Source organism: Orycteropus afer, unplaced genomic scaffold (assembly GCF_000298275.1).
Source record: "Orycteropus afer afer isolate SDZICR_OR568_19922 unplaced genomic scaffold, OryAfe1.0 scaffold00023, whole genome shotgun sequence".
Classification (NCBI taxonomy): Eukaryota; Metazoa; Chordata; class Mammalia; order Tubulidentata; family Orycteropodidae; genus Orycteropus; species Orycteropus afer.
Window position 1 is genome coordinate 10,817,418 of NW_006921610.1, and position 25,002 is coordinate 10,842,419.

At 36.7% G+C, this 25,002-nt stretch overlaps 1 protein-coding gene across 1 annotated transcript in view; it reads left to right on the forward strand.

The window, feature by feature from the left end:
• The window catches only part of ORC4 (origin recognition complex subunit 4), a 70,389-nt gene that overhangs the window by 3,848 nt on the left and 41,539 nt on the right, over positions 1-25,002 (forward strand). The window contains exons 2-7 of the mRNA XM_007934945.2: positions 297-373; positions 1,724-1,814; positions 10,498-10,573; positions 11,655-11,740; positions 15,477-15,525; positions 17,795-17,946. Of these exons, the coding sequence (XP_007933136.1) occupies positions 297-373; positions 1,724-1,814; positions 10,498-10,573; positions 11,655-11,740; positions 15,477-15,525; positions 17,795-17,946 (531 nt within the window). The remainder of the gene's footprint in view (positions 1-296; positions 374-1,723; positions 1,815-10,497; positions 10,574-11,654; positions 11,741-15,476; positions 15,526-17,794; positions 17,947-25,002) is intronic.

Below are 25,002 nucleotides of genomic sequence, written 5' to 3' on the forward strand. Positions count from 1 at the left end.
TACATTGAGTGTGTTGTTGTTGTTGTTGTTGTTGTTGTTGTCATGTGCCGTTGAGTCAGACCTGACTCATAGTGACCCCTCCTTGGGTTTCTGAGGCAGTATCACTTCAGAAGTAGATTGCCCCACCTTCCTTCCAAGAAGTGGCTGATGGGTTTGAACCACACAGCCTTCTGGTTAGCAGTCAAGTGTGTTAGGTTCTATGCTACCAGAGCTCCTGTACATCGAGTGTATAGTGCTTTAGTAGATTTGATTACATTATGTAATATTTTCATATATATTCACTTTATTTTTATCAGGTACAAAGAATTTTACGTGAAAGATTTTGTCATCAGAGTTCACATAGTAACCTATTTGGAGTACAAGTACAGTACAAGTAAGTCTAGCTATTCCTTTGTGTTTATGAACCTACTTATAGATACTGCCCAGTTTTATAAAACTTGTCATATACAAATTTGATCTTAAATAAGGCTAACAAACATTTTTATAGAGACAGTAATTTTTATTTTGATTGTAGAAACATTGAATATCATGAAGCAAAAGCAGATATGTTTCCATAATGAGAAGAGATATTTAACTTTCAGTCTTGTGTTGTTTCTATTATCTGACATTATGGAGAGAATTCTGAACCTTTTGCCCAATACCTGGCAGTCAGCTGTGCAGTAAAAGTCCAGAGTGCTGGATATGGGAAAGGGGATTCTGAGTCCAACGGTCCTAAGTACTCATTAACACCCTGCAATATGCAGATGACACAGCCTTGCTTGCTGAAAGTGAAGATGACTTGAAGCACTTACTGATGAAGATCAGTGTCTACAGCCTGCAGAATGGATTACGCCTCAACATAAAACAAAAATCCCCACAACTGGGCAAATAAGCAACATCTTGTTGGAGCACAGAATGAAGTTGTCAAGGATTTCATTTTACTTGGATCCACAATGCCCATGGAAACAGTAGTCAGAAAATCAAACGACGTACTGTATTGGGCAAATCTGCAGCAAAAGACCCCTTTGAAGTTTTTAAAAGCAAATAGGTCACCTTGAAAATTAAAGTGCACTTGAACCAAGCCATGGCATTTTCATTACCTCCGTATGAATGTGAGAGCTGGACAATGAATAAGGACGACTACTACATAATAATTGATTCATTTGAATTGAGGTGTTGACAAAGAATATTGAATGTACCATGGAAGCTGGAATGTTTCTTAGAACCAGAATGGCCAGATTTGTCTCATGTACTTTGGTCATGTTATCAAATGAAATCAGTCCCTGGGTAAGGAAATCATGCTTGGTAAAGTGGAGGGTCAGCAAAGAAGGGGAAGACCCTCAACAAGATAGGTTGATACAGTGGCTACAGGGATGGGTTCAAGCATAGCAAAGATTGTAAGTGTGATATAGGACTATGCTATGCTTCATTCTGCTGTCTTATAGGGTCTCTGAGTCAGAACCGACTATCAGGCACCTAACAACAAGTACTGCCGCTGTTGTCCCTTGTCCCGTACCATCATAAAGGCTAAGCTATTCCAAACCTAGGTTTATCTGATTTCTAGAGAAGCAGCCTACCATTTATTCTCCTATCCCTCCTGTGCATGGGACTATTTAGAGCCTGAATCCAGCGCTTGGAGGAAGTAAAGAGAGAAATGCCTGTTTTCTGTGCATGTTTAAATTCTGCTTGTAGTGAACTGTTCCAAATTACCCTTTCAAATTTTGGCCTATTTGTATCATTTCAGACACTTAATTGAGTTGCTAAAAAGAACCGCTTTCCATGGAGAAAGTAACTCTATGCTCATTATTGGACCCCGAGGATCAGGAAAGACCATGGTAAAAGCTTTATTTTCTGGTATTTCATTAACAGGCATATGATGATTCTTATTTTAGTCAGCACAGAAAAATTTTTATTATTAAAGTCAAAGCCAGGAAAACACTTAACAAAGTGTGGGTGGTATATTTGAGTTGAGCATACCTTTTTTACTGTACTTTTCCTTTAGTGACAAATTTTCAATAGATGTTTGTCCCATATTGATATTTTGTCCTTGAAGAACTAATGATTTTCATTGAGTGCTAACTTTGTGCCTCATATGTATGTTCTGTAGTTTATTCTTTACACTAACCCTCAGGTAGGTATTATTGTCTTGTTTTATAGATTGAGGAATGCCACGTATTCTTTATTTTTCCTTCTATTTTTTACTGTTTATTGTTTAACCCCAAAAACATGAAAATTTTTCATATATACATTCACATTTTCTCTAATTGTCTTCTACTTTCCCTTTTTATTATATTTGCTTAGTTTCTTCAAAAAGATAGACCCCTCTTTCTCTCTTTTTATATTCTTTAATCAATAAATGAAACATAATTTATGGCTATTTCATATAGAAATATTACTATAAAAAGGGCATGGAGGTGGCATCCTCTGGCCTTCCTCTAACTTCTCAAGGTAGAAAGAGAATCACTGCAGCATCATCCTAAAGCATGCCACCACTCTCCAACCTTTTTACCAGTTCTGAAATTGTCAGTCCCTCCCTGGCATTCTCTATTTCTCTGCTAGATTCAAGAATTGGTTGCAGTGGCCACACAGAACTCACAGTACTCATGATTATGGGATTTATTAGGGGCATAGCAGGTTATAATTCAGGTTCAGGAGCATTCAGGATACAGTTCTTCAATCAGGACAGCCTCCCATAGGCCATGTCCTCCTGCACACCTCTTTGGCCCTCAGCCTCTTGGCCTGGCTTCTGTCCTGTTCAGGTAAGTGTTAAAAAAGTCCTTTAGCTCTGCCCATCGGTTCACCCCACTCTGCCAGCAAGCAACCTGCCCATAGTTACACAGCTTTCTCACTTCATGGGCCAGCAATCCCCCTGCTCTGTCTTGTGCCTGTGTCTTAGTTCTATTAGTTCTGCTACTGCTGTCTCTGACCATATCCACTGTCTCTGTACAGGAATCTTAGGTTCAAGGACATGCTCCACTCCTGCTTCTTCTGTCTCAATGGTAGTACAGTCCCCCTTTTCTGCCTCTGAGATAGCTCATTTTAAGCAAAACTGACCAATCCCCATGTTTTGGTTCCATACACTTTATTTCCATAGTTCTATCCCCTCAAGGATGTCATGTGCCTTATTTACATTGTGTATAAGCTATTTAATCCTTAATGTACCATGAGCACCTCACATTTACATAGTGTCACCCAGTCATCTGGTGGGAGTCACAAAGACCATGGCTAGAAGAGCTATACCAAGTAATTCACTACACCACAATTACTGTTTAAATCATTAGGCTGTGTAAAATCTGTTTTCTACCATATTCTGTGCAGTAAATGCAGATTTGTACCTAGCATTTTTTTCATTGAGGGTAATAAAAGTAATATTAAGTATTTTTAAAAGTTTATGTTGACTTTATTTTATGGAAGACCAAGAAATTAAGATTTTACTGTCTTCTCCCATTTCCTGGTATTGTTTGAAGTATATAAATTGAAAATTTAGATTTGTGTAATTTCTTCTCATTATAAATTTTTTCCAGAATATTTTATTTATAATATAATGATTTTTACAATAATTTTTTTTAGTTTTATTTCTGTTTGTCTCAGTCTTTAGATCTAGTCTTTCCACAATCACTATTTCTGTTTTCTTGAGTTATTTTTGCTTTTCTTTGTGGTCAACTTTAGTGCTATTTTATATAGTTTTTGCAAGAGGACTGTGTAACTAATATGCTTTTAAGCTTTCAGAATATTTTAACTACATCAAAAGTTATTTTGCACATAACTTAAAACTTAGTACTGGTAGGTTGAATTCTTGGGTCACAGTTTTTTCCTCTTTGGAATTACACTGTTTAATTTGGGTTTTATGAAAAAACTCCCAGGGGCAGACTTCCTGCCCTTCCCTGTTACAAATTACTGCATCAGCCTGAATAGGTTCTTTTTAGTTGGGATTTGAGAGTATGACCATAATGAATCTCAGTATGGGTCTCTTGCGTTTACCTTCTCTTTAAAGAAGTTTATTGAGCTGCTTTGGATTTATAGCGGCCCCCCCCCCCCGCTCCAATCTTGGTTTTGCTTTACTCAGTTTCAGTAGTCACCTGCTGTCTGAAAATATTTAAATTCCATGCCATTTGGAGTACCATGATGAAATCTCACACTGTCCCACTCTATCCTGGAGCCAGTTTCCTCTTTCTCAGCTGGGCACAAGAGCCTCAAAAACACAGTTAGGTGAGCAGCTGCATCGTGATCTGCCAGCATCTGACAGGTTAATGCTGCTTACTTGGAGCACTCTGGGTACCCGTCATATATCTGTATAAAAAAATGTGTAGTGCATATATAGAGTTAGGTACTATCTGCAGTGTCAAATATCCACTGGGGTCTTGGAACATATCCCCCAATGATAAGGGGAGGTATTACTGTATTCATATCTTTCATCAGCTTTGGGGAGTTTCTGGCCATTATTTCATCTTTTTTTTTTTTTTTTTTTTAAACTATTAAGGGAGCTCTGGTAGCATAGTGCCTAAGGCACTTGACAGTTCAAACCCACCAGCCACACTTCTTGGAAGGAAGGTTGGGCAATCTACTTCCTCAGTGATACCACCTCAGCAACCGAAGGAGGGGTCACTATGAGTCAGGTCCGACTCGATGGCACATAACAGCAACAACAACAACAACAACATTAAGATTTTGGTGAACATTTACAAAACAAATTTCTTTTTCATTGAACATTTCATACACATTTTGTTTGGTGACATTGATTGCAATCTCCACAATGTAACAGCACTTTTCCCACTTCTTCTCTGTGATTACCATCTCTATTCATCATTCTTTCCTGTGCCTTTCTGACTTTTGAGGTTTATTTCTGAGCATATTATGCTTTTTTGATTTCATACGGTTGAGTCTTCAAATATTTTTTCTGCCTTTTCTTTTTTTTTGCCTCTGGGACTCTGATGATACATATGTTGCTACATTTGATGGTGTCCCATAGGTTACTCAGGCTTGGTTCATTTTTCTTCCTTTTTCTTTCTCCTCTTTAAACTGATAATTTCGATTATCTTATTCACTGCTTTCTTCTACCTGCTTAGATTTGTTGTTAAACAGCTCTAGTGAGTTTTTCCATTTCAGTCATTGTACTAAATATTCTAAGCTCCCTTTTTAAGTTATTTTTATCTCTTTGTTGATATTCTGATTTTGTTCTAAGGTCATTTTCCTGATTTCTTTGAGTTCTTGTCTGCAGTTTTCTTTAGTTCACTGACTTATATTTAAGACAAGTGATTTGATGTCTTTGACTAATAATAATTCCAGTATCTATCCTCAGGGATGGTTTCTGTTAAATTCTTTTTTCCCTGTAATTGGGCATACTTTCCTGATTTTTCATATGTTGTGTAATATTTTTACAGAAATTTACTAGCCTCTTAATTGAGCTCTCCCTTGCCATTACAAGTGTTCGACTAGATTCCAGAATTTCAAAAGTTGATTTATACAGTTCTGCTAACTCATTGTTTGGCTGGTGTGGTGTAGTAAACTATATGATATGGCTTTTCTAGCCATAGTATTTGTAACTCCCACTTTGCTGTGAGTAACTGAGTAGCTGCTTGTTAAAGTCATCCACATAGAGCGCAACACAAAGCAACCTTCTAGGAAATTCGCACGCTCTCATTTGTGTAGAATTCTGATGTTGGGATTATCAGCTAGTAGAATATATAGATTATTATTGGCAATTAACGGTTTATCTCTTTGTTGTAGCATCTTAATCCAGAGCTGTTCTGTTGCCTTTAAGTCATCCAGTGACTTCACTGGACTCTGTAAGAATCTCCTATTGGTATTCCATTCCTGTATAGTTTAATTTCTTCCTAAGACACTCCAATATTGAGAATCCAACAAAAAAGCATTATTTGACTTATGCCATTTTTGTACTTTGTTGTGTGTGTGGGAGTTTCCTGAGATATATAAATGATTGAATAAATGGTGTAATATAGCTTATTCTTGAGCCCTGGTGTCAAAGTGGTTAAAGCACTCAGCTGCTTACCAAATTCAAACCTACTAGCCGTTCTGCAGGAGAAAGATGTGGCAGTCTCCTTCTGTAAAGAAGGTTTCGAGCCTTGGAAAACCCTGCAGGGTGGTTCCACTCCATCCTCTAGGATATCTGTGAGTCAGAATTGACTTGATAATGGTGGGTTTGGGTTTGGTTTTGGTTTTGGTTTATAGCTCATTCTTAGACAAGAAGACTCAATAGTATAATTATGTAAATTCAAATTTAAAAAATAATATTACACTGTATTTAAAATGGCACCTTTGACCACACTAGCTGAAATTGACAAAATTAAAAATTTACAGTAACTGAAAATTTGTATGGCTTGTTGTATTTTAAATACATGTGTGTGTCACTTAACGTTTACAATAGATTCTGTAAAATAGGAAGTTATGTGATGTAAACATTGTAGAAACACCATATTATGTACAGGCAGAGTCTGTACAATCCAGAGTTATATCCCCATAAATTCTGTGTGATAGTTGGAGCTGTGTATCAACTTGGCTGGACCTCAGTTCTGTGTGGTTGTTCCCATGATGGGATCTGATGACTGTGTTCTGAGTGGCCAGTCTGCCCAAGGGGAGTTTCCTAGGGGTGTGGCCTGCTTCCAGGATATCCAGGGACATCCTGGGAAGAGAGACATTCTTTGAGGGATTGGGACCCTGGTGTGCTGACTACAACCTTCCATGAGTGAGCAGCCCACCGCTCAGCCTGGAGATCTTGGATTCGTCTTTCGTTGGAGTCAATAACCAGTGTACTGCCTGCCAGCCTTGAATTTCTCGGCCTCCTTCGCTTGTGGAAGCTGAGGCTGCCACCACCCTGACGTTTCCTCCAGGGACTTTGGACTTGCCGGCTTCTCTACATTTGTGAGCCATTTTCCTAAGATAAATTTCTCTCTCTCTCTCTCTCTCTATATATATGCTTTGCTGGTTTTTGTGTTTCTCTAGAGAACCCAGTCTAACACATTCTGTTATCTAAAACTTTATGGTAGCCTGCTGGACAAAACCAGAGAGCTATATCCACTTGATACAGGAGGCTAGCCTTGATGAGCGTGCAGGTGGGCCATGCAGGACCTGCACTAGCAGTTAGATTAGGACTTTGCTCACATTTGGGTGCATAGATTGGGGAGCGTAAGGTGAGCACAGAGAGGTGGCTGCAAGGTGTGGGTGGTAGGTGTTGGAGTGCAGCAGGTAGTGGCAGCCTTGACTGCCACTGCCCTGTTGGTATGTTCACTTCCTGATCATGTGCAGCCACTGCCGCCCAGAGCCAGGAGCCCATAAGTACCCATGGTAGTAACTGAGGTCCTATGGCAGGTGCTGCCCTCCACTGCAGTCAGGAGTGAAAGATGGCACAGTAGATACGGTGAATGAAGCTAGGAGAAGCGGAAGGAAGATGTAGAGGAAGAAATGGTACATGATTGGTATGTGCCCCAGGGCCCTGCTTGTTCATTCACTGTGGGAGTTTGTGGTCTTTAAAACTATTATGGGAAGTAAAACAAAAGGAGAACTGCTTTCCCTTTTAAAAACAAAATCAGTAAAACTTTGAGACCTCACACATATATGTAGTTGGACATTGCCCAAATGGACATCAAGCAATGCATACTTATATTTTACCATTTTTCATTTATTATGGTTCCGAACCATAGGTTAAATTATAGTAAATACTCTTCTATGTAAAAGTATAAACCAAAAAAAAAAAAAAACTCCCTGCCATGGAGTTGGATCTGATTCATAGCGACTCCTGTTTGGGTTTCTGAGACGGTATCACTAGGGAGGTAGATTGCCCAACCTTCCTTCTGAGGAGTGGCTGGTGGATTTGAACCTCCAGCCTTCTGGTTAGCAGTCAAGTGCCTTAGGCACTATGCTACCAGAGCTCCTTATAAAAGTATAGAAGATGCTATAGGCAAAGCGACTTGCTAGATGGTTAAATGGGCCGCTTTTTTTCCTAGTTTCATGTTACTGAATCTTATGTTTATTGAAATATTTGGGAATTCTAATAGGTGAACATAGAAAACCTATTTTTATTATATTGGGAAGTGTAGGAGAGTTTTCTGGTATATTTATATATTAATTTTTATCTACAGAGAATGTGGAAAGGAGCTAAACAAGTTGTAATCTTTTGTGTAACACTAATACTCACCTAGTTTTATTTTTAGTAAATAATGTATAAAATATTTGTAAGGATAAGAATGTAGCCATGAAAAAACTGATGTAAAGTATACCATATTTTACCTAGCTAATTACATAGGAGTTTTAGCAATATCTAGTTGCAAATCAAAAATACTGTTTGAAGACATACTTGCTAGTGCATTTGTCATTTTAATACTACACACACCAAGCAAAGCATAGCAATTTGGTGTTTAAAGTATGGAAAGGATGCTATATAAACCTGGTAAAACTCATTTTATGCATATGTAAATGAAGATACTGTTAATAACCCCACTTTATTCTACAAAGGATTTGAAATGACTTTCAGCATTTCATTAAAATATTATATATAGATATAAATATATAGATATGATATAAACAAAATCAGAGCCAGGGAAAGTATAAATACATAAAACCAGTAAAAGGCAGAACTTATGTTAAGGCGGAAACCTGTCAGAAGAGGAAAACTCAAATGCTTTCCACTAAAACAAGTAATAGAAAAGTGGTAAGACTGCACCCTGTCAAAGGCAGGAAACTTATGAGACCTGTAAAAATACATAGCAATCGTGTCCAGTTCTGGCCATCTCAGGTTTTATTGTATGAGTAAAATAGGAAGAGGTAGGGGAAGGAATACAGTAGATTACTAAGAAACATGCCAAAGGCAGTATTTTGAAAGACCAACTTAATATTATCTGAGAGTATACTCTTGTCATCAGGGTCTGACCTGATCCAAAGGCAGACAAAGTACTGATTTGCCTTTGGACAGCTTTTTTTTTTTTTTAAAAATAAATGTCACTTCTGAGCTGGGCGAGCTGGGCTTTAACTAATAGCGTGACAGGTGATACTTTTGAGATCATACTTTCTTAACAAGACCTAGAGTAACCATGATCTGAAGTAGAATTCCCTGTGCTTAAAAACTGTACAAATATACTAGAATATACCTTGGTATATTTTATGTCCTGTTGTGAAACCTAGTAATTTAAAAAGATGATGATTTGCTTTTTCCTATTACACAGAAATGTTGCAGTGACAAATAAAAGTAGCTTATTATAAAAGCAAGTACAATTTTTTTTTCTAAAATAGTTTCCAGTTGTCAGTTTTGCGTTTGCTGAATATTCATTCCTTCATGTGCTCACTAAATTTTGATACCATCAGTACTAATTTTTATCGTGTATAACTTTTTTCCTAGCCATACATATACTTTTGTGATGTTGTTGTTATGTGCTATCGAGTTGAACCCGACTCATAGCGACCCCTCCTTGGGTTGCCGAGGCAGTATCACTATGGAAGTAGATTGCCCCATCTTCCTTCCGAGGAGTGGCTGGTGGGTTTGAACCGCCAGCCTTCTGGTTAGCAGTCAGGTGCCTTAGGCACTACGCTACCAGAGCTCCCAATAATACCCTTTTATTTTAATATTGGAAGGAATAGTCTTTCATCATTATTCTTCCTTTTTAAAGACTCTGGCTTTTCTTATTTATACTCATTTTTCATTTGCCCAAGGAGAAACTTCAGAAGGCAGGAAGGATTGGAAAAGGAGGAATAAGAATGAGAAACATAAGGAGGAATTTGACTGAGTGACGTTACATTAAGGAGATTACATTCAAAGATTGAAACAAAATGTGTATGAATTGTTGAATGGAAAACTGATTTGCTCTGTAAACTCAAACCACAATAAAAAGTTTTAAAAATTGTATTCACTTTCAAATTTTAAAAAATACTATGCAGTAATAAGAGATGTGTATGATACTAGGATAGACTTTTTTTGTTGTTGCAAGCTTTAAGTTTCTTTAGTAACTTCTATGTACCTAGCAGCTAACTGGAGGGAACATATTTTTCTTAACCTGCTATCTCTTCCTTTTTGTCTTTTGTTTCATAGTAACAATAGTCTACCGTATTCTGTAGCAATTGATAGATTGGGGGTAGATTTTAACCATCATTTAGCATTGTTCTGTTATATGTATTTCAATAACTTACACCTGATTTCAATGATACTTTATAGAGTAAAATGTTAAGAACAATTTATAATGTACTAAGACATGAAATCCATAACAATAGTTTGGAAATAACCTGTAGAGAAATTTCTTTTAAAACCTGAAGGTTGCTTTTAAACATTTATTAGAGAGTTGAGTGATTGAGAGATATGAATGGCATCATTCCTGACTCTGGCATCTTAAAAACAGTTAGACATGAAATGTTCTGGCTGAACCTTTCATGTTTAAAGAATCTGAAAATGTTCTTGCTAATTAAAAAAGGCAGTTTGTTTATATTCTCTTCCTTCCATTCATACTTTAAAAGAGAAAAATAATCTTTTCTTCTTTTACCTACTGTTAAATATTTTATAAATTTTCATTTATTTAGTTAATAAATCATGCTTTAAAGGAACTCATGGAAATAGAAGAAATGAGTGAAAATATATTGCAAGTTCACCTAAATGGTAAGTATGTCATTGTTTTGCTATTGCAAATAATATAAACCGTATGGCTTTTTAAACTCTGAAACTAAATTCGTTTATATGTGTCTTAGCCATTCCTTGGAAGAAAGGTTGGGCAATCTACTTCATAGTGATAACTGCCTTGGAAACCCATGGAGTGGTCTCTATGAGTCGAATCGGACTCAACGGCAATGAGTTTTGTGTTTTTTTTAATAGCAGAAATACCATAAGTGAGCGGCTTTGATGAACAGAAATTTATTTTCTGACAGTTTAGGAGGCTGAAAGTCTGAATTTAGGGTACCAACTCTAGGAGAAGTTTCAACTCTAGGGGAATACCTTTGTCTCTTTTCCTTGGCAATCTTCATATGTCATCTGTTTTCACCCATCTTTGCTTGCCTCTCTGTGTCTAATCTGCTCATTTTATATTTCAAAGGTGCTTGGCGTAAGAAACACCCTACAGTGATTGGCTTAAGATACATCGTATACTGATGTAACATTAACATTGCTTCCACAAGTGTAGGGGTTAGGATTTATTACAGATATATTCGGGGGGACATAATTCAAACCACAACAGTATGTTTTAAATCTGTATTAATAATTAGATTTGAAAAACTAGATTCATGCTTAACTTTTATCATTCAATACACAATAACTTTCTAAGGCGGTATCTCTATGGAAATAGATTGCCCAGTCTTCTTTCTGAGGAGTGGCTGTTGGGTTTGAACCGCCAGCCTTCTGGTTAGCAGTCGAATGCCTTAGGCATTACACCAACAAAGCTCCCCAATACACAGTAATTACAGAAATTTAAAAGTAAGGTATATAAGAGTTGTGTGCTGCTTTAATATTTTGGCTTTCTTTTTTATTTAAATAACAATAGCCCTGAGAAGAATGGTTCTTGGAATCTTCCAAATGTTGTCCTTGCTGACTTTTTAAAATGAAATCGTGTAAAATAACAGATTTTGACACTTTTCTTTCTAGTTAACTATAGAAAGCATTGGAATGTGTACTGGACTGGGAAATAATCTGCATTGCAACAAATATGTATTTCATTTTAATTAACCTTTTAAATGGGCTTCTATTTCAGGACTACTGCAGATCAATGATAAAATTGCTCTAAAGGAAATCACAAGGCAATTAAATCTGGAAAATGTAGTCGGAGAGAAAGTTTTTGTAAGTATCATTTTAGTTCTTTTAAATAAACTTCAAAGTAAAGTTTGTATAGTGTAGATATTTTTAATTTTCAAACATCAGATATTCTACATTAAAATATGCAATATTCTTGTCATAAAAAGTATATTTAAAAAAAATAATACCCCTCAGGTAGTACCCTCTATCACTTTATTTTATTGTGGTGGCTTGCATGTTGCTAAGATGCTGGAATCTTTGCCACCTGGATTTCAGCTTCCAGCAGGGTCACCCATAGTGGACAGGTTTCAGTGGAGCTTTCTCAGAAAGATTAGGAAGAAAGGGTTAGCAATCTACTTCTGAAAATTAGCCAATGAAAATTCTGTGAGTCACAACAGAACACTGTCTGATATAGTAGTGAAAGGTAAGTCCCCTAGGTTGGCTGCAGGAATGGACCTGAGCATATTACTAATGAATATGTTATAGCATCGAGCAACATTTTGTTCTATTTATTGTACTTGGAGTCACTATTAGTTGGAGCTGATTTAACAGCAACTAAGAACAAGTAAGAGACTTCTACACAGTATTGCTGCATAAGAAAAACAATATGGTGACACATGTGTATAATATGCCCATATTTTTATAAAACTGACAGCTGCTTAAAAAAAAAAAAACCCACCACTAATCCTACTGCTTTTGAATCAATTCCACGTCATAGTGACTCTAAAGGACAGAGTATAACTACCATATAGGGTTTCCAAGGCTGTAAATCTTTACAGTTGTACGCTGCCTCTTCTTTCTCCCAGTAAGCAACTGGTGGGTTCAACCTACCAACCTTTTGATTAACAGCCACCAGAGGTCCTTCAATATTATACTAAAAAAAGAAAAACTTATTGCCATCGAGTCAATTCTGACTCATAGCAGCCCTCATTGGATCTCCAAGGCTGTAAATCTTTACAGAAGCAGACTGCCCCACCATCCTTCTTCAGAACAGCTAGTAGGTTTGAACCACTGACCTTTTGGTTAGCAGCCAAATGCCTTAACCACTATACCACCAGATGTCTTTTCAGTATTATACTAGAATATTCATCAAGTCTCTGTAATAATTAATTATTTTTGTAGTTTATACTAGCTAAAATAGCTAAGAAATTCAGCTTTATGTAAATCCTCTGTGAGTGTGTTCCCCTGTAGTAAGATAAATTTTCTACTCCTCTACCATGGAAACAAATTAGTATATTCATAAAACCAACTTCTAGCAGTCTGTTTCCTAGTCTTGTGAGACTTGGGTGCTAATGCCACAGTTGCTAGTTTGAGTCTGCCTCATAGTCATTTACCAGCTGGTGATCTTACATGTCAAAATGTCATCAAATTTCATATTTCTCATCTGTTCAGTGGGCATTATTTTATTATACTTTGCTTTATACGTTTATTCTAATGGAAGAAGAAACCATTGTATCGTTTACATTTAAAAAACAAATGTAACTGAAAGGTTATGGGCTATACAAATATCACTTATCTCTTACTATTAAAAATATTTTCAGACACTTATTCATAATACATTGTCATAACCGGTTGGAGCCTCAGGACAGTGAGTATCAAATATCAATAACATTAAAAAAAAAATAAACCTGTTTCAGTATGATCAGGTATGTTTTGAAACTTTCATTAAACTTTGTACCTATCACCTCATTCATGGCATTTAAGGAAAACACAACTTAATTTGCAGTTGTCCTGATTTTCATGATGGAAGAGCTCATTCTCATACTTCTTATAATAGAGTGAGTTATATACATTTCAAATTCATTTCTGTTTACTTATGATCATGCAGAGTACTGTCACTTTCGTCTCTCAAACTATGTGCTCAACTGCAGTGACACTGCCATAGTTGAGAAAGCCTCCTAGGTAGAAAAGCATTTTAAAATTTCATTCTTTAATTATCTATGAAATGTTGAACCAACCATATGCCTCCCTTCCATATTCTGCAGATCTTTAAAGTGCAAGTTCAAAATGCCTCTTTTATAAATCTAATGTTCTACCTTTTCAGAATGTACTGTCCAAGCTAGCAGCCTACTTGGTTAAGGAAAGTTTCTATTAAGTAGTCAGAATGACTTTTTATTTCCAGTTATCTGTATAGATATTTCTAGCAGTTTGTAAATGGACATATTTATATTAGATTCTTATGAAATAATAAGAGACAATTAAAATTAACCCACTGCCATCGAGTCGGATCCAACTCATAACGACCCCTCCTTGGGTTTCTGAGGTGATATTACTACGGGAGTAGATTGTCCAACCTTCTGAGGAGTGGCTGGTGGGTTTGAACTACCAGCCTTCTGGTTAGCAGTCATATGCCTTAGGCACTATGCCACCAGAGCTCCCGCAATTATAATTACTACCTATTATTTTTATATTCTTCACATAGATTATTAATTTAACTTCTTCACTCTTTATGAGGTCCACAGAGCTTAATTAACTTTCCTAAGGTCATAAAATACCTGAACTTTAAGAACTAAATCACTTACCTTAACCTAGAGCTTTTTTGTTTTAATATACTTCATATTGGACAGGTATAGTAGTGTTAATTAACAAAAATACAAAATACAGTAACTTTGAGTTACTGAGTAACTTTGACCACTGATTTCCAAAAAGATTATTTCTTTGAGCACTTATTTAAATTATGGATGATACCTATTGTATTGACTTCATAGCATGCAGTTATCAAAAAATAGTGCAAATGCTTAAAAACTAACTATGCTATTTTATATCAAGTTCTCTTGACTGGGAAACAAAACCAAGTGGGTTTCTTTTGGGGAGATAAAGAGGTGGGTTTTTTCCCTGCTTTACATTTGCTGGAATTTAAAGTGGGGTATTTCTTTAAATTAAAAAATTTGAATAAGGTAAAAATTAATGACTTTAATGAAAAAGCATTTAACAGACCTCTACCCACAAGCTGGAACATCTGCATAATGCATCTGCTACTTATTATGGAAGTAAATTGCCCCATCTTCCTTCTGAGGAGTGGCTCTGGTGGGTTTGAACCTTTGAACCTCCAGCCTTCCGGTTAGCAGTCAAGTGCCTTAAGCACTATGCTACCAGAGCTCTCTCTCTCTCTCTCTATATATATATATATATATGTCAATTCTGGAATAGGCTTTTGAATAGAAAAATCACTATTATAGGATCTAATATTTGAAGCAAATTGGAATGTTATGTAAAGCAGTGGTCATTTCTTTAGCAGTACAAATGAATTTGAGTCTTGAAAATGCCTGATACTTTTGAACATACAAAATGCATTTCTAGTTCTCTGACCATATTTAGAATATAGCAGCTCCCCAAAACCACTTCTAAATAAAACTAATATTTTTACAGATCTTGTACAGAATGTAAAATTTCCAACATGACTGCATTGCCATTTTCAGTATTGTATCCTGGGTGGCATAAATGGTTAATTAACATCCTTGGCTACTAACAGAAAGGTTGATTCTATCCAAAGGCACCTCTGAAGAAGAGCCTGGCAGACTACTTCTGAAAAATCAGCCATTGACCCCATCAGACACACATGAAGTCAACATGAGTTGAATTTGACTCAACAATAACTGGTTTTTCTGCTTTTATGTGTAAGTTTTAGATTGTAAACTTGGAGATATTATGTCTAGAATGTGGCCAAAAGCTCTCGTTGGTAGAAAAAAACAGATGTAATGTGTGAAGAGTCTGACATCCCTCTTTATTCTTTATTTCACTAAACATTTAGTCATGGAATCTCTTTTTTGCTGTTATTCAGGGAAGCTTTGCTGAAAACCTTTCATTTCTTCTGGAAGCTTTAAAAAAAGGTAAATATTAATATATCTAGAATTATAAAATATACTTGTTTTTAGCTTGTTTTCATATTCATTGTAAAGTAGTATATGCTTTTATAATAAAAATCACAAAAATAGAAAAATAAAAACAATTAATGATCATTGTAATCCCAGCACTGCACTAGTGATTTTCCCTCATCTTTATGCAATCTACAGCATATCATTGATACAGATGATACAGATATATTGATATATATTTTATATATTGTTTTGTGATCTTTTCACTTAATAGTATGTTGTGAGCATCTTTTCATGTTAGTATATATTGATCTGCATCATTGATTTTATGGTTCTCATATATTCATGTCATAAAGTACTAGTAGCTAATCAGCAACTATGGACTTTTATTTCTGAATTTTTATTAGGAAGAAATGCTTAGGAAATCATTCAGATATATGCTGGGATAAGTTTTAATGAGTAATGTTTTAGGTTACAAGATACCATGTTTAAAGTAATAAATATTGCCTAAATACCCTGGAAGGTTTTTTCTTTTCATATTCTAAAAATGTAAGAGTGTCTTTTTTTGTTACAACTTCAAAAACAGTAGATACTAATTTTCATGTTTGCCTGTCTAATACTAAAAAAAAAATTACATTGTAGTTTAGTGTACATAATTTTCATAATGGTAGTACTTAGTATTTTGTAAAAGAATCCTGGTGGCACAGTGGTTAAGTGCTTGGCTGTTAACCGCAAAAAGTTTTACACCTTGAACCCACCAGATTCTTCACAGGACAAAGATGTGGCAATTTGATTTCGTATAGATTCACAGCCTTTAAGACCATATGGGGTAGTTCTGCTCTGTCTTACAGGGTCTCAATAGGGGATTTGATTGTGTATTTATTGGCCACTGCTGTTTCCTTCTTTAAGTATCCCTTTTAGTTCTTTGTCTCAATTTGGTAGTGTTTATCTCAGCTATAGGAAATCTTGCACTCATTTTTCTCTTTTAAAATTTGACTTAGACTTCTCTCCTGAACAAGTGTTTTTTTAAATGTTTACATTTATCTAGAAAATTTTTATCTCCCCCACATTTTGACATATTCACCTATGTTTTCATTTAATGCATATATTTTTAATTCTTAATTTAGTTAGAGTTTGTTTTGGTATGAGATGTAAAATGAGTATCTAACTTTAAATAAATGATTTTTCCCCATTTATAGATAATGCTATATTTTATCAAATACTAAATTTCTGTATTATCTGAGTCTGTTTATGGACTTTTAAATAATCCCTTTGATTTTATGCTAGTATTAAGCAATTTCGGTTACAGTATATGTTTTATAGGAGCTCTGGTAGTATAATACCTAAGGCACTTGACTGCTAACCAGAAGGCTGGCGGTTCAAACCCACCATCCACTTCTTGGAAGGAAGGTTGGGCAATCTACTTCCGTAGTGATCCTGCCTTGGAAACCCAAGGAGGGTTCGCTATAAGTTGGGTCCGACTCGATAGCTCATAACAACAACAACATATGTTTTATTATGTATTGGAGGAAGTCTCCCCTTACCCGGTTTTCTTTTCACTATTGTATGAAAACATAAAGTCTTTAAACCTAAAGTAACATTGCTGCTGCTTCTTAAGGTACTTTCCATTGTTAGGATTAAAGTAAATGCTTCCTAAGATCTCATATTGAAATCCCTCCATTGTTGAAATGTTAAAAGTTGTGGTTAAAAGTTTAAAGTTACTTTGGTTGAACTTCATAGTCTAACCTTTGTTTATGAAAATGATGTGTATAGGAAGATAAAGTTTGCATTTCTACTAACTAAATGAGTCTTTTATGAAGTAATAATTTTTTTCATAAATTAGTAATTTTGTTTATATTTTAATCCCTAAGTGTTTTGGTTCTGTATAGGTGTTTAAGCGTCATTGTCGAAAGAATAGTCTCAAGTCATTGATAGGATATTCTTAATTTTTCATCAAACTATTAAACCCTAGTAACTAGGCTGCAAACTCCTGCGGAGCAATATGTGCTGTCTAAATCCTCTTAATATTTTTTTTTGTTGGATAAACAATAATATTTGGTAACTATTGATTAGGTATTTGATTAGTTATTAAAACAATATTTGATAAATATTGGTAACTACTTTTGTGTAGGGCACATGCATCATTAAGTACCCTACACAAAAGTAGCTATCAATATATGTTTGTAGAATTGAATTTTAAAAACTGAAATGTCGTAAAGAGTTTGGAAATTTAAGAAAGATTGGTACAATTGCTTATTGATGTAACACTGTCATTTTATCTTAGGTAACCGGAGTAGCAGTTGCCCAGTGATCTTCATTTTAGATGAATTTGATCTTTTTGCCTATCATAAAAATCAAACTCTCCTCTATAATCTTTTTGATATTTCTCAGTCTGCACAGACTCCAATAGCAGTTATTGGTCTTACATGTAGATTGGTAAGTCTTTGTATTTAAAAAAATACTGATTTTGAAAATTGATAATAATAAATTCCAGCCTAATCACCACCAATAGAGCCTTTTTTTCACTTTATGTAGTTTATTCTATTAGGTATTTTTTTCAGTTGTGCTTTGGCATTGCCTCATGTATTTACCCCACTTTTTAGCTTCAATTGGAAAAATAAGAAAACTGTCATACATGCACACAACCTAATACTTCCCTTCAATGGAAACACCAAATGAAGTCAAACTGTACTAATGCCGTTTCTACATCAGCAGATAAGTGAGTCAGTTAAATAATTTCACCACTATTTTATAAAATTTACTAAGGGTTCTTTTACATAATTTGAAAATGCTTGGAATGAACTCAAAATGATACTATTCCACATTTGTAAGTAGACATCTCCAAAAGTGGAAGAGATTATGTCTTTGAAGCTGTTACAGTGTGTCAGTCTTCTGTGTTCCTTGGAGGATTTGAGAATGCTTTTATACCTAGTTTAGATGTCACTATCAAACAGGTTTATGAAGGCTTTATACATGTTGAATCTGTATCTTCAGGCAGCTACACAAGCCTTTTTTGTCTTTGCCTTATTTTATTATAGCATGAACTTTCTTACTAATATTCAAGTTAAGCTACTATAAAGAGTCACCTCTCTTCCTATCACTCGTTTATGTCTACCATGCCTTCCCACCCTTCATTCTACCTTTCTCCTCTCCATTCCTGGCAAGCTTATGCCTGTTTACTTACTCTCCTTCCTACAGCTCTTTCTTTCTCTCTTAGAAAAGTGAAACCTTTTACTGAATCATCTTTTAATGGGCCTCCTTACAGTGTTGTTTTTCTGTGGTGTCACTTTCTCTGTATCTCCTTACCCACTGCTCCAGAGCTTATGATGTATGTTTTCAGAATGAATCTCCCTTATAAAACCTGTGGCTGGTGCTACATTTTTTTTATTCCTCATTCCCAAAAGCAGGAAGCTATTACAGGTGTGAGGAAAACACTCTTCTTGCTAAAAGGTATTCTTTTGGGTGGAAGTAGCAGTAGCAGATATTATTATTGGCCCAGTAAAGAACCAAGTTAAGAGTCAGTAGTACCTTAGGAGAGCTATCAGAGGTTCCTTTTTATTTTCTCTATATATAATTCTCTAAGTGTGCAGTTCTTTCAAATGTAAGTGTGTGTATGTATCCATGTTTATCTAAAACCAAACCAGACCCACTGCTGTTGAGTTGTATCCCATTCATAGCAACCCCTCCTTGGGTCTCTGAGGCAGTATCACTACGGAAGCAGATTGCCCGACTTCCCTTCCAAGGAGTGGCTGGTGAGTTTGAACTGCCAGCCTTCTGGTTAGCAGTCACATGCCTTAGGCACTATGCTACCACAGTTCCTTACAGCAAAAGGGTAGATGGAGTAGTGACTTTGTGAGCAAGTCACCTCTTTTCTTACAGGAGTAAGTTGTCAGTTCGTGTGTCGTCGTCGTCCCCCCCCCCCCACTATTCCCTCTTTCCCCACATTGTCAACTTCTGTCAAAAAATTGCTGTCCTTTTGTAAAACATCTTCCATCTCTTTCCATTCCCAAGTTCCAGCCCTAATTATTGCTTACATAGAGTATTGCTCTCACTCCATGATCTTACAGCTACTTGCCTATATGGATAACCTAGGACTGCTCTTTAGTAGTGCTAAGACAAGGAGGCCACATCTTCTGACCTGCTCTATCCCCACAAGAGGAAAACAGAGTCACTATCAGTAAAACAGAGTCACTATCAGTAGCCCAAGGCCTATTACTGTGAGACCAGAAATGCTGCCTCCCTCCACCCCTTTCCTCAACCCTGACACCAACCGTTCCTCCCACAGCACTCACCATCTTTCTGCTGGGTTCGATAAGTCATTGCAGTGGCCACACACAACTCACAGTTTATGGGGTTTATTAGGGAAGCACCAGACTACAATTCAAGTTCAGGAAAAATACTCAGTCTCTCTCAGCCCACTGTCTCTCAGTCAACAGTCTCTCCCAGCATTGCGTGTCTCTCGGTGTCTCACTCAGCAATGCATGTCTCTTGCATCTCTTTCCCAGCAGCGCGTGTCTATCAGGAGCATGTGTCTCTTTCAGCAGTTCATCCTTCTCAGCCAGCAGTCAGAGAGACCTCTTCTGCCTTTAGGAGGCCTCCTTTTTGAGCCTGGCAGAGTGGCCAAACTAACCAATCATAAACATCAGTATACTAAGCACCTGAGAGAGAGCAAACTTCACAGAACATTACTTTGTGCTGCACCCAACAGAAATACTCCAGGTGGATAACTGACAATCAGAAGCTCCTTGGTTGCTCAGGGGCAGTTCCACCACGGAGTTTACAAAGACTTACGGGTAGAAAAGCCACACTAAGTAATTTACTACACCGCAAGTAGAAAATAAATAAATACACATTCTTATTCTCTCCTCATAACCTTCTTTTCATTTAATTTTCTTAGACTGGTACTATACTTTTGGTTGGGACCCCCACCTTGCCCACTGAGGTTTTCCCAAGCTATTAATCTTTTCTGTCTTCCTTTCCAAATTAACTATGATCCCATTTTGATCACTTGAACTTAAAATTTTTCTCTTTATCACCGGTTTCTTAACCTACGATGAGAATTAGCTGTGTAGATTGAAAAACCCCTATTTTTGAGTCTACCACAGGTTTTCTTTTATTTTAAACTTCATTATAGAAAATTTTAGTAATAAATGTAGGAGAGGATAATAAACCCCAGTTTCCCCCTTTCCACTCCTCACATAGCTTTAGTAATTATTATTCTTACTTCATTTATCCTCTGTCATCTTTTTCTATCCCCAGACTATTGTGAAGCAAATATCCGACATTACGTAATTTCGTCAGGAAGTTTTTCATCATGTATTTTCAGAAGATATTTCTCCAATCCATTATTCCTTAAAAATTAACAGTAATTCCTTAAAATTATCAAACATATAGGTAGTAATCAAATTTGAGAGGGAAGAGGTTTTGTTTACACCAGCTTTATTGGTGTAAAGTGACATCATACAATTAATCCATTTAAACTGTACAATTCAGTGGTATCAGTATATTCAGGAAGTTGTGCATTCATCACTAAATCAATTTTAAGAACCTTACCCTTTAGCCATCATCGTAAACCTGCCCCCCTCCATTTCTCCCCTAGCCCTCAAATCAAACCAAACTCATTGCCGTCAAGTGGGTCTGATGCATAGCAACCCCTCCTTGGGTTTTTGAGGCGGTATCACTACAGAAGTAGATTGCCCAGCCTTCCTTCTGAGGAATGGCTGCTGGGTTTGAACTGCCAGCCATTTGGTTAGCAGTAAAATACCTTAGGCACTATACCACCAGAGCTCCCCCCCAGCCCAAGGCGACAACTAATCTACTTCCTATCTATCTCTTTAGGATTTCCATTCTGAATATTCTGTATTGATGGAATTATATAATACATGGTCTTTTCTTTCTTTTTTTTTTTTTCATTGTGATTTGAGTGAAAACAGAGCAAATTCACTTTCCATACAGCATTCATATACATTTTGTCTCATGACATTGACTACAATTTACCCCAGTGCAACAGCTCCCCTCCCACTTCCTCCCGATAGTTACCACTTCCCTGTGTCCATCCCTCCATGCACTCCTACCCCCTGAGCTGTCTCCCTGTGCATAAACAGCCCTTCTTTCTCCCATGATTGTTCTCTCCAAAGAGTGTATCTGCCTTGGCTAAATGTTCAGCTCATATGCCTGTCATTTATTTGGCTGGAAGCCACAGGTGTGGGTTCAATTCCAGACCTGAAGGGCAGGTAGCACCCATAGTCTCAGTAGTTCCATCAGGCCCTATCAGACCAGCAAACCTGGTTCCTTTTTTTTTTTATTTTTTTAAATGATTTTGAGTTTTGTTCCACATTGTTCTCCCTCTCTATCCAGGATATCCTACTTAGATCCCCCTCCTAGTGGTTGATAGTGGTGGTCAGACACCATCTAGTTCTTCTGGTCTCATAGTCATATAGGCTGTGGATCACATGGTGTACCAGTCGCTTGGACTAATTGTTTCCGTGAATCTTTCGTTTTCTTCATTCTTCTTTGCTGTGGACAAGGAGAGACCCATCATTGCATCTAGGTGGCTGCTTGCAAGCTTTTAAGATCTCAGTCACTGCTTGTCAAAGTAGGAGGTGAAACAGTGTTTTGTGTAGTATGTTAAGCCATTTGAACTTGATGTTCCCTGCAACTATGGTCACAAGCCCATAGGTCCAACTACTCACTCCCTCTAGGTAGCTGGCTGTGGCCAAGAAGTGGATACAACCTTGTCCCTTGTCAGCTTTACTATACACCTGGGAATTCTTACAGAACTTACAGATGTAGTTGGAGAACTACTGTCTGCCAACCCTGTACATGGTCTTGGGTACACTCCCCGCTGCACAGACATACCTAATAGTTCAGCCTGTCCACCCATCTATTTACTTGTATACCCATGTTTTCCTTCACTGACAACATAGTACTGTATGTGCAAAAGGGTTCATCTTTATTGTCTGCACCTCTCATGTACATCTCTGTGTCTTCTCTTCCACAGTGCCCCTATGTTGATCACTCATATTTGCCAAATGGCCCTTCTCTTCACCCAAATCAATACTTACCTCTGCCTATCTAACATGTTCCCTACCCTACCCTCCCAACCCTGGTAACCAACAAAGAAAATTTCCTTCCTTATATAAACCTTTCCTTGACTTTTACAGTAATGACTAATACAATATTTGTCCTTCTGTGATTGACTTATTTCACTCAGCATAATGTCCTCCAAGTTCATCCGTGTTGTGCAGTGTTTTGCAGTTTCCATGTTATTTAGTGTTGCATAGTATTCCATTGTGTGTATGTATGTACCATAGTTTGGTTATCCATTCCTCATTTGATCGATACCTAGGTTTTTTCAACTTTTTGCTGTTGTAAATAGTGCTGTGATGAACATGGATGTGCATATGTCTGTTCTTGTCATGACTCTCACTTCTTTAGGATATATACCTAGTAATGGAATGGCTGGGTCAAATGGTATTTCTAATTACAACTTTTAAGGTATCACCATACTGCTTCCCACAGGGGTTGTACTATTTGACAATCCCACCAGTATTGTATGAGAGTCCTCATCTCTCCGCAGCCTTCCCAACATTTGTTAGTTTCTATCTTGTTGAACTTTGCTACTTGTGCTGGGGCAAGATGGTATTTCATTGTTGTTTTGATTTGCATCTTTCTAATAGGTAATGATCATGAGCATTTCTTCATGTTTGTTGCTCACCTGAATATTCTCTTTGGTGAAGTGTCTATTCAGGTCTTCTGCCCATTTATTAATGGGATTATTTGTCTTTTTGTTATTGAGATGTTGGAGTTTTCTATAAATTCTGGAGATAAATCTCTTGTCAGATATGTCTTTGCCAAATATATTTTCCCAATCTCTAGGTTCTCTTTTTACACTTTTACAGAAGTCTTTGGAAGCCCACAAAATTTAATATTTAGAAGGTCCCATTCATCTAGTTTCTCTTCTGTTGTCTGTGCATTTTGGGTTATGCTTGATAGTCTATTTATACCATATATTGTTGTTATGTGCCGTCGAGTCGACCCCGACTCATAACGACCCCTCCTTGGGTTTCCGAGGCAGTATCACTACGGAAGTAGGATTGCCCAACCTTCCTTCCGAGGAGTGGCTTTAGGGCCCCTAAATTTGCCTCCAGTTTTTCCTTGAGGAATTTTATACTTTCAGGTTTCACACTTAAGTCTTTGATCCATCTCAGGTTAGTTTTTGTGTATTGTCTAAGGTACAGATCTTGTTTCACTTTTCTGCAAGTGGATATCAAGTTTTGTCAGCACCATTTATTAAACAAACATTCTCTTCCCCATAAAATGGATTTTGGCCCTTTGTCAGAGACCAGCTGACCATAGGTCGATGAATCTGTTTCTGGGTTCTCAATTCTGTTCCATTGGTTTATGTGTTTGTCATCATACCAATACCAGGCAGTTTGGACTAGTGTGGCTGTATGGTAAGTTTTGAGATTCAGCAGTGTGAGACCTGCTACTTTGTTCTTCTTTTTTCAAAAGTGCTTTGCTTATCTGAGTTTTTTTTCCTTTCCATATAAAGTTAGTGATTGGTTTTTCCATACCCTTAAAAAATGTTGATGAGACCTGGATTGGGATTGCATTGAATGTATAGATTGTTTTGATTAGAATTGATATTTTCACAATGTTTAATCTTCCTATCCATGAGCATGGTTTGTTTTTCCATTTATGTAGATTTCTTACGGTTTCTTGAAGTAGTTTTCTTTGTACAGGTCTTTTGTGTGCCTGGTAAGATTTATTCCCAAGTATTTTATTTTTTTGGTAGCTATTGTAAATGGTATTGATTTCCTTATTTTTCAGCAATCTCTTTGCTGGTGTAGAGGAATCCAATTGGTTTTTGGATGTTGATTTTGTATCCCACCATGAAGCTAAATCTCTCAGTTAGTTCTAGTAGATTTTTGACTGAGTCTCTTGGGTTTTCTAAGTTTGGATCATATCATCAGCAAATAGAGATAGTTTGACTTCTTCCTTACTAATTTGGATGGCTTTGATTTCCCTTTCTTGCCTAATTACCCTGGCTAGGACTTCTAGTACAATGTTGAATAGAAGTGGTGATAGAGGCCATCCTTCTCTGGTTCCTTTTCGCAAGAGGAATGGTTTCAGTCTCTGTCCATTGAGAATAATGTTGGCTGTTGGTTTTGCATTGATAACCTTTATTATGTTGAGGAATATTGCTGTTTTGCTAAGAGTTTTGATCAGGAATGGGTGTTGGATTTTATCAAATGCCTTTTCTACATCAATTGATATGATCATCTGGTTCTTTTTGTTTGTTTTATTTATGTGGTGGATGACATTGATTGTTTTTCTAATGTTGAACCATCCTTGCATACATGATATGAACCCCTACTTGGTCATAATGAATGATTTTCTTGATATGTTGTTGGAGTCTGTTAGCTAGGAGTTGTTGAAGATTTTTGCACCTATATTCGTGAGGGGAGCTCTGGTAGCATAGTGGCTAAG